At 47.8% G+C, this 9653-nt stretch overlaps 1 protein-coding gene across 5 annotated transcripts in view; it reads left to right on the top strand.

Moving 5' to 3' along the window:
• The first annotated feature begins 632 nt into the window (after positions 1-632).
• The window catches only part of C12H10orf143 (chromosome 12 C10orf143 homolog), a 52175-nt gene continuing 43154 nt past the window's right edge, over positions 633-9653 (top strand). For 3 of the 5 annotated variants that reach the window (XM_035269514.3, XM_078344106.1, XM_078344107.1), the window contains exon 1: positions 1333-1454. In XM_035269514.3, coding sequence (XP_035125405.1) covers positions 1386-1454 — 69 coding nt within the window. In that variant the 5' untranslated portion in view covers positions 1333-1385. Of the gene's footprint in view, positions 2661-4481; positions 4663-9653 lie in introns of all 5 variants that reach the window. The other 2 variants (XM_078344104.1, XM_078344105.1) reach the window with 2 other exon arrangements.

Below are 9653 nucleotides of genomic sequence, written 5' to 3'. Positions count from 1 at the left end.
AATACAACATTTGTTGAGCACTTCGTTTGTGTTCAGCATTGTTGTAAGCATGTTGCAGGTAAATGCCTCATGTAATCCTCACCATCCCTACACTTTACAATCCTGTCCTTTATAAACGAGGAAACGGAGTGAGATTAACTACGTCACTGGCTGAAGACCCTGTGGCAAGTGGCCCGAGGGGGGAGTCATGCATTTCACCGTAGAGGGCTTTGTGCGAAGGATGCTTCAACTGCGGAATGACGGTAAACTCACAGCGACTCCATCACAGAGCCACGACACGTGACCTGGAGGCCGGCAGTCACGTGTGGGCTGGTTCGGAGGCTCCGGCTGTTCCGGCTCTAGGTGCTTTCCTAGGGTTCCCACCAGCTGCCCTCACGGTGACAAAAGGGCTGCCGCAGCTCCGGGAAACTTACAGTGGGCAACGACAACGGAGGAAGACAGCCCTCACCCGTTCGCCTCCCTTTTTAACTAGAAGAAAAATCGTTCCCAGAACTCCGCGTCACCGGATCTCGCTTACTTCTCCCTGGCCCGTACTGGGTCATATGCCCACTGCCAGCCAATCGCTGGCAACGGACTGGCCCCGTTTTCATTCATCCAAAAAAGGCGCCGGCCTGGGCTGTCTGGAGCAGTCAGGGGAGCTCCATGCTACGGCAGGAGGACAATGCACAAGCGGCTGCAGGAGTCCAGGCCTCCGTGCCCTAAGATGTGGGCTCAGCGCCGCGCCGGGCCGGAGACAGAGCGGCCGCTGGCGCTGGAGGGCTGGCTGGATCCCCGGCAGTGGCCGGGCGGAGCGACCGTGGCTGCGCTTTCCTCCTTCGGTCCTGCCCAAAGGCCCCGGCAGCTCAGCGCCTGCGACCTCACAGTGCCCTCCAGGCAGCCGAGAAGCAAAGTGCTTCCGGGGCCTCCCACCGAGCAGCCACCAGACACAACAGCTGCGCGCCGCGGGGGCTGGCCGGAACGCTCGGCGCCTTCCCACCGCGGCGCCCGCCTCTCTCACCGGAAGCGAGGCGGCCCTGAGGCCCACAACTCCCAGAAACACCCGCTGTCTCGCTCAAGCGTTATTGTCAAAGCTTGGCGGGTTCCTGAAAGAATGATTTCTTCGGAGCCCCACGGCTGGTCCTGTGAACGGAGACGCGACAAGCCGGCCTCTCTGTGAAGCAATGACTTGGGGCAGGCGGACAACGCCCACACCATCCCAATAGCCCCAGAAGACTCTGGTCTCTGCTACTCCTGCCTGAGGTCCTCGCCTAGGCGCTCTCGCGCTTCCAGTGGCGCCCCGCCCCTCCGTCTCCCCATTGGCTCCCTAGGGCCTCGTGCGGAAGGGGGCGTGGCGTGCGGGCCACTGGCGGGCTTGAGAGGCCGGGCGGGCTTGAGCCTGGGGCTGCATGGAGAGCCTGGTGCTCGGCCGCTGGCGACGGCGGAGGGCGGAGGAGCTGCAGGTTCTGGGGGACGTGGTGAGCCCCCGGGGCCTGGGCGTGAGGGACGGAAGGACGGATGGCCCCTGGGCGGGCTCCCACCGCGCCTCCTGTTTCCCGGCGTGACCCTCCCTGTGAGAAGGCCCGGCCGAAGCCCCTCGCGCGCGCGCACCTGCCTGGGAGGGCGTGCGCGAGTGGGCGTGGCCCCTTCGGGAGTGGTTTGACACCGCCCTCCCGGTTTCGCGCCTGCGCGGACTCGCGGAACCGGGCATATTCCTGACCCGCGCGCCCACTGGGGCTCCCGACCCAGGCTCCGCAAAACGTGGGCCGGGACACTTTGCATGAACTCACGTGCCTGGTGTCCGGGTCATGTCTTCTTCTGCCGTCTACACTTTATACTGTTCCTGAGTCTCGTTCACTGAGCGCCTACCACGTGCCAGGCCCGGGGCTGGGTGTTGGGGGACGGGGACGGGGGCAGCGAACAGCGCAGAAAATTACCGGGCATTGAGCGTATTAGTGCTGCTTGCGTTGAGTCCATTAATTGATGAGAAGAGGGTAAGATAAGATGGTAATGGGGGGACCGGCACAGGATCCAGGGTGGGAGGGTAAGTCAGGTGTGTGTGAGCCTTGAAGGATGACCAGGGGTAGGCAGGGTGGGAGCTGGCAAAAAAACCAGTGTTGGAGAAAGGAGCTTAGTGTCTCAGGGGAACTGGAAGAAGTCCTGCAGGATTGGAGCAGGAAGACAGCCGCTTGGCATTACTGTATCTTATCTTTCACTCTGCTTGCAAATTGCTAGTTCTTAACCTCATTTATTTCAAAGTTCCTTTCTAAGGGTAGCAGTGAGCAGCCAGCATACCGAATATTTGCTTTTTTTTTTTTTTCGAGAGTTACACAGGCTTCGTAAGTGCAGGATCCGTCTTCCCAGTTAATGCGGGTAGCATTGTTTTTAGATGGATAGGGAGAGCTTTTACCCTGCACCGTCTGTTTCCCCACCACTCACTGCCTGCCTGTGAAGCCATGCCACTTAGGTTTCTGTCACAGTTGCATCCCCCCTCCAGATACCAATTGTTATCTTACTAGGATGCAGGTTACCCCAGGAATATAGTAATAGTGGTACAGTAATGTATAGTAATAGTATAATACAGTAATATAGCAGGTTAGGGTGCTGTTGTAACCAAGAGCCTTCAAACCACGCTGGCCCTAATCAGATGGAATTTTGATTCTCCTGCACAGAACAGCACAAAGGTGAGCAGTCCAATGGGGTGGAACCCAGGGTCACTAAATCTAGGCGTAGGGCTGGTGGCACCGAGATCAAGGGATATGCAGGGATGTGAATTCCTTCCCCTCATCCCCTGGGTGTTACCCTCCTCTGCGTAGCCAGGCCAGCTCCCCACTACCATGCTACTGGATGGCAGGAAAGCAAATAGGAAGGTGAGGTGATTATGCTGCTGTGTTAAGACCTTACTCCACTGCTCTGGAAAGTGAAAGCGGTGGTGGTCAGAGTGCAGGCAGGGAGGCAAGGCTTGTGGCTACAATAGCATATCTGTCAGAGGAGAAGTGACAGGCTTGCTCAAGAGAGGGCAGTGGGGTGATGACACTAGACAGACGTGACTGTATATCCAGAGGGAGAACATGCAGGTCCAGTGATGGAGTGGCCGTGGCAGGGTAATGTGAAGGGAGGAGTCCAGGGTGATGCCGGGGTTGACTTGAGCCCTGGGAGGGCAGTGCTGCTGTTCCTTGAGAGAAGAGTGGTGTGGCGCTGTGGGAAGCAGTGAAGAGCTCCTGTTAGATTGTGCTGTGTTTTCTAGGACGTTGAGAAATTTAGTGGAGACATGGCAAATACTGCTAGTGATTGAATGGTTATCTGATTTTTTTTTTTTGAGACAGAGTCTCACTCTTTTGCCCAGGCTGGAGTACAGTGGCGTGATCTCGGCTCACTGTAACCTCCTTCTCCTGGGTTCAAGTGATTCTCCTGCCTCACCCTCCTGAGTATCTAGGATTACAGGTGCCTGCCACCACACCCTGCTAATTTTTGTATTTTTAGTAGAAACGGGGTTTCACCGTGTTGGCCAGATTGGTCTCGAACTCCTGACCTCAGATGATCCCCCTGCCTCAGCCTCTTAAAGTGCTGGGATTACAGGCATGAGACACTGTGCCCAGCCTGGATTATCTGAATTTATAGCACAACGCTGCTAAATTATTCCCATGATACAAGTGAGGCAACTGAGACACAGAGGGGGTAATTAACTGTCCTGAGGATACACAGCTAGTAAATGATGGAAGTAGGTTTTAAATCCGAGTCATCTGGCTCCAAAGCCTGCCCTGTTAACCACAAGGCTACACAGCTTCCCATGTGTCATTTGTGGAACTAACATACAAAGCCGGCCCGGTGCAGTGGCTCATGCCTGTAATCCCAGAACTTTGGGAGGCTGAGGCAGGCAGGTCACTTGAGGTCAGGAGCTCCAGACCAGCCTTGTCAACATGTGAAACCCTACCTGTACTAAAAATTGGAACCTTAGCTGGGCTTGGTGGCGGCCTATAATCCCAGCTACTCAGGAGGCTGAGCAGGAGAATTGCTTGAACCCGGGAGGCAGAGGTTGCCGTGAGCTGAGATCACACCACTGCACTCCAGCCTGGATGACAGAGTGACTCTGTATCATATAAATAAAAAATACCCACAAAGCTTCCTAACGAAGTCCTAAATCGGCCATCATAAGTTGATGAAGAGCATGACGCTGTGGGCTGTCAGGGAAGGGGAGCCAGAGGTCGTTATTGATCAGAGAGAACAGGGAAGACTTAATGGAAGATGCCCTGAATGATCTATCAGATTGGAATTGCTGAAATTGAGTGCCAGGCTTGAGGTTGCAATACTTCCTGTTACTGAAGAATAATGAGTATCTTATTGCTGTGGTGTATATTGCCTCTTAATTTGATAAAGTTTTGTTTATATTGTATTGTGTCCTAGTTTTTGATTTAATAATCCAGATTGAGTTCAATAAAGTATCCAAGTTCTTCTACCAGGTTTTCTGTCCTCTCTCTGCCTCTCTCTGTGTTTCTCTCTCACAGATGTTTCCAGAATTTGGTTACTGAAAAACAGTAACTAGTTTCTTACTTCACAGCCTAGGGGCTCTATACTCTGCATATACCACCAGCAAAGTTTGGGAAACACAGCGGCCAGGACCCATCTCTGTAGTGACTTGGCAGGTGATTCTTGGGCAGAGCCGGAGTGAAGCACCTCTCCTGTAATGTGAGTGTCTCATCACTGTGAGTTTCCTTGCAGTCCGGTTAGCTAGTGTGGACACGTGTCAGTTCACTGACGGTAGTGTTTATCGTTTCCATTGGGCAGACACGTTTTGAGCACCTGCTTTGTCTCCAGCCCTGTCCTAGGCACTGGAGAAAAGATGAAGGAAGGCCTTGCTTACATTTACCCTGCATCTCAGGACTAGGCTTACTGTGCAACTCCAGTGCTTGGCTTTTTTTCACAGGAAGTCCCCGTGCTTACCACACACTGACCATACTTGTATGTTTCAGATTGAAAGTTGTCCGCCTAGAACGCCTAAAGCTTCATGTCCACTCAGTCTTTCATATTTGCTGAGACTCTCCTCCCTAAAGAACTCTCTGAAGACCAGATTGCTTGGGTAGAGCCACATCTTAGATGCTTGGGCTGGAAAATCAAGTTGATATTTATTTTCTGCTGTCATAGGAATTGATTCAAGATCCTTCTAACTTTTTTTTTTTTTCCTTTTTGAGACAGGGTCTTGCTCTGTTGCCCAGGTTGCTGTTCAGTCGAGGGATGATGGCTTACTGTAGCCTTGATCTGGGTTCAAGTGATCCTCCTGCCTCAGCCTCCTGAGTGTCTGGGACTACAGGCATGCACCACCATGCCCAGCTAATTTTTGAAAACTATGCTGTAGAGATGGGATCTTGCCATGTTAACCAAGCTGGTCTCAAACTCCTGGGCTCAAGTGATCCACCTGCCTTGGGCTCCCAATGTTCTGGGATTATAGGCATTAGCCACCACATCTGGCCTAATTTACAGGTGATTGATTGAATGATTGATACAGTTTCAGTGTGTCACCCAGGCTGGAGTACAGCAGCACCATCTAGGCTCACTGCAACCTCTGCTTCCTGAGTTCAGGCATTTCTCCTGCCTCAGCCTCCCGAGTAGCTGGGACAACAGGTGTGTGCCAGCTAATTTACGTATTTTTAGTAGAGCTGGGATTTCACCATCTTGGCCAGGCTGGTCTTGAACTCTTGACCTCAAGTGATCTGCCCACCTCAGTTTCCCAAAGTGCTAGGATTAAAGGCATGAGCCACAATGCCGGGCCAAGTACAAGTTTTTATATGGGCATATGTTTTCATTTCTCTTGGGTATATACTTAGCTTTGGAGTTTCTAGATATCATATGGTAACTATGTTTAAGCATTTAAGGAACTGCCAGACTGTGGCACAAAGTGGCTGTGTCATTTTACATTCCCATTAGCCATGGATGAGGGTTCCAGTTTCTCCACATCCTCACCAAAACTTACTTGTCTTTTTAATTATAGCCATTCTAAGTGGATATGAAGCGTTTCCTCCTTGTGGTTTTGATTTACATTTCCTGGATAACTAATGATGTCAAGCATTTTCTCACGTGCATTTTGGCCATTTGCATGTCTTCTTAGGGGAAATGTCTCTCAGATCCTTGCCCATTTTTTAATTGGGTTATTTCTCCTTATTGTTGAGTTGTAATAATTCTTTATATTAGATGCAAGTTCCTTATTGGATCTATTATTTGTGAAAACTTCTCTCATTCTGTACCTCAATGATTTCTTCTAAGAATCTTGTAATTTTACATGTAGATCTATGTTCCATTTTAGTTGATTTTGAATATAGTGTGGCATGGGGTTCCAAGTGCATTTTTTTTAAAACAGTCTAGGTCCGTTGCTCAGGCTGCAGTGCAGTGGTGCGATCATGGCTCACTCCAGCCTCAACAGTGGGGAGACTCAAGGAGTCCTCCCACCTCAGCCTGGCAAGTAGCTGGGACTAGAAATGTGTGCCACTATGCCTGGCTAGTTTTAAATACTTTTCTGTACAGACTAGGTCTCACTGTGTTCTCCAGGCTGGTCTCAAACTCCTGGGCTCAAGTGATCAATCCACCTCAGCTTCCCAAAGTGCTGGGATTATAGGCACAAGCTGCCACGCCCAGCCAGCTGCCTTCTTTTACATGTGAACAGCAAGTTTTGCCAGTACCATTTGTTAAAAGACTATTCTTTCTCTTTGTTAACTGCTTTGGGACCCTTGTTGGAAACTCCAATGTGAATGTAAAGTTTTTTCCCTGGACTGTCGATTCTAGTCTGTTGATCAATATGTTTGTCTTTGTGTTAGTACCCTACTGTCTTGAGTATTGTAGTTTTGTAGTATGTGTTGAAATTTGGAAATGTGAGTCCCTCAACTTTGTTTTTCTTCCAGATTGTTTTAGCTGTTCTGGGTCCTTTGAATTTCTATTTGAATTTTAAGATTGGCTTGGTAATTTCTGCAAAGAAGTCAGCTGGGATTTTTGATAGGGATTACATTGAATCTATAGATTAATTTGGTGACTAGGACTACTTTAACGAAATTAAGTCTTCTAATCCATGAACATGGGATGTCTTTCCATGTTTCATTGGTTCTCTTCTATTGCTTTCCTATGTACTGTCTTATTAATTTTTACTCAGATTTCTTCTATTTACTATGGGTTCAATTGCTTGTTTAAATTTTTAAGATGGAAACTAAGCTTATTGGTTTGAGATCGTTCATATTTTCTAGGGTAGATATTTAGTGCTATAAATTTCCTCCTAAGTACTGATTCAGTAAAAATTTTGATATGATTTGTTTTCTTTTTTTTCAGTTTAGAGTACTTCATAATTTTTCATTTGATTTCTTTTTTGTTGCACTGGTTATTTAAGTCTTTTTTTTTTTTTTTTGAGATGGAGTTTCACTCTTGTTACCCAGGCTGGAGTGCAATGGCGCGATCTCGGCTCACCACAACCTCCGCCTCCTGGGTTCAGGCAATTCTCCTGCCTCAGCCTCCTGAGTAGCTGGGATTACAGGCACGCGCCACCATGCCCAGCTAATTTTTTGTATTTTTAGTAGAGACGGGGTTTCACCATGTTGACCAGGATGGTCTCGATCTCTTGACCTTGTGATCCACCCACCTGGGCCTCCCAAAGTGCTGGGATTACAGGCGTGAGCCAACGCGCCTGGCCTCACTGGTTATTTAAAAGTGTGTTATTTAGTTTCTAAATATTTGAGGATTTTTAGAAATATTTGTTACTGCTTTCTGATCTAATTTCTCTGTGGTCAAAGAACATACTTTGACTTATGTTTATTGCAGCTTCCTTTATGGCTCAAAATATAATCAGTCTTGGGAAATTTTTATTCTATTGTTTCTGAGTGAAGACTTTTTTTTTTGTTTTGAGACAGAGTTTCACTCTTGTTACCCAGACTGGAGTGCAATGGCATGATCTCGGCTCACTGCAACCTCCGCCTCCTGGGTTCAAGTGATTCTCCTGCCTCAGCCTTCCTGAGTAGCTGGGATTACAGGCACGTGCCACCATGCCCAGCTAATTTTTTGTATTTTTAGTAGAGGCGGGGTTTCACCATGTTGACCAGGATGGTCTCGATCTCTTGACCTCGTGATCCACCCGCCTCGGCCTCCCAAAGTGCTGGGATTACAGGCTTGAGCCACTGCACCCGGCCAAGTGAAGACTTTTAATAAGTCAAGTAAGTCAGGTTATTTGATAGTTTATTTAATTTAAATTTTTTTTTTTTTTTGAGACAGTTTCACGCTGCCACCCAGGCTGAAGTGCAATGGTACGATCTCAGGTCACTGCAGCTTCTGCCTCCAGCAATTCTCCCGCCTCAGCCTCCTGAGTAGCTGGGATTACAGGCGCCTGCCACCATACCCAGCTGATTTTTTGTATTTTTAGTAGAGATGGGATTTCACCATGTTGGCCAGGCTGGTCTCAAACTCCTCACTTCACGTGATCTGCTCGCCTTGGCCTCCCAAAGTGCTGGGATTACAGGCGTGAGCCAGTGCACCCAGCCAGTGATTTAGTTTAAATTTTCTATATGCTCAATGATTTTATTCATATAGCTATCAATATCTGTGAGAAAATACTACAGCGAATATAATTGTGGATTTGTCTATTTTTCCTTGCAGTTCTATCATTTTTTGCTTCACATATTTTGAAACTCTGTTATTAGATGTGTAAACGTTGATGAGTTTTATGTCCTCTTGACGAATTGACTTTTTTCATCACTGCGAAATCACCTTTTATATCCCGGGTAATAGTCTTTACTCTGGAATTGACTTGTCTTTTATTAATATGGCAACCCCACCTTTCTGTTGTTCCGTGTTAGCATTGTATGTATTTTTTCATCCTTTCATCTTTGATCTATTGTATCTTTATACTTAAAGTGAGTTTCTTATAGGTGGACTGTAATTGAGTCTCGATATCTTGTATTCAATCTGACAATCTCTGCCTTTTCCTTTAGGTATTTAGTTTTTGACTATGACTATTGATATAGTTAGAATAAAATGTAAGTATTGATGTAGTTAGGATAAAATCTATCATTTTCTTTTTGGTTTTTATTTATTTGTTGTTTGTTTACTTTTTCCCCCTTTGGAGAGAATATTTCATTTTTATTTAGTGGGATTCCATGTTATTTTTTGTTTATTTATTTTTTTGAAAAAAGGTCTAACTCTGTTCCTCAGGCTGGAGTGCTGTGGTGTGATTATGACTCACTACAGCCCTGACCTCCCAGGCTCAGGTGATTCTCCTACATCAACTCCCATGAGTAGCTGGGACTACAAGCATGTACCACCCTGCACGACTAATGTTTTGTATTTTTCGTAGAGTCTGGGGTTTGCTCTGTTGCTCAGGCTGATGTTAAACTCCTAGGCTTGAGTGATTCGCCTGCCTCAGCCTCCCAAAGGTGCTGGGATTACAGGCGTGAACCATCATGCCTGGCTTCCATGTTATTTTCCTTGTTGGCTTGCTGGGTGTAGTTTTATTTGCTTTATGATTTAGAATGCCGTCTTCAGTTGATATTATGCCACTTGACAGGTAAGAGCCTTGGGCTTGTCTCCTCTTAACCTTCCTGCTTTTGTAGTCCTGCACTTATGTTGACATTGGCTTTGCGCGCTCTACTTTATTGTTACTATTTCTGTTGAAACAGTCAGACAGTCGGTTGTGGTTTTTTTTTGAGATGGAG

The sequence above is a fragment of the Callithrix jacchus genome, chromosome 12 (genome assembly GCF_049354715.1).
Source record: "Callithrix jacchus isolate 240 chromosome 12, calJac240_pri, whole genome shotgun sequence".
NCBI lineage: Eukaryota > Metazoa > Chordata > Mammalia > Primates > Cebidae > Callithrix > Callithrix jacchus.
The sequence above is the reverse complement of the archived record's forward strand: the minus strand, read 5'-3'. Positions and strand labels throughout refer to the sequence as shown.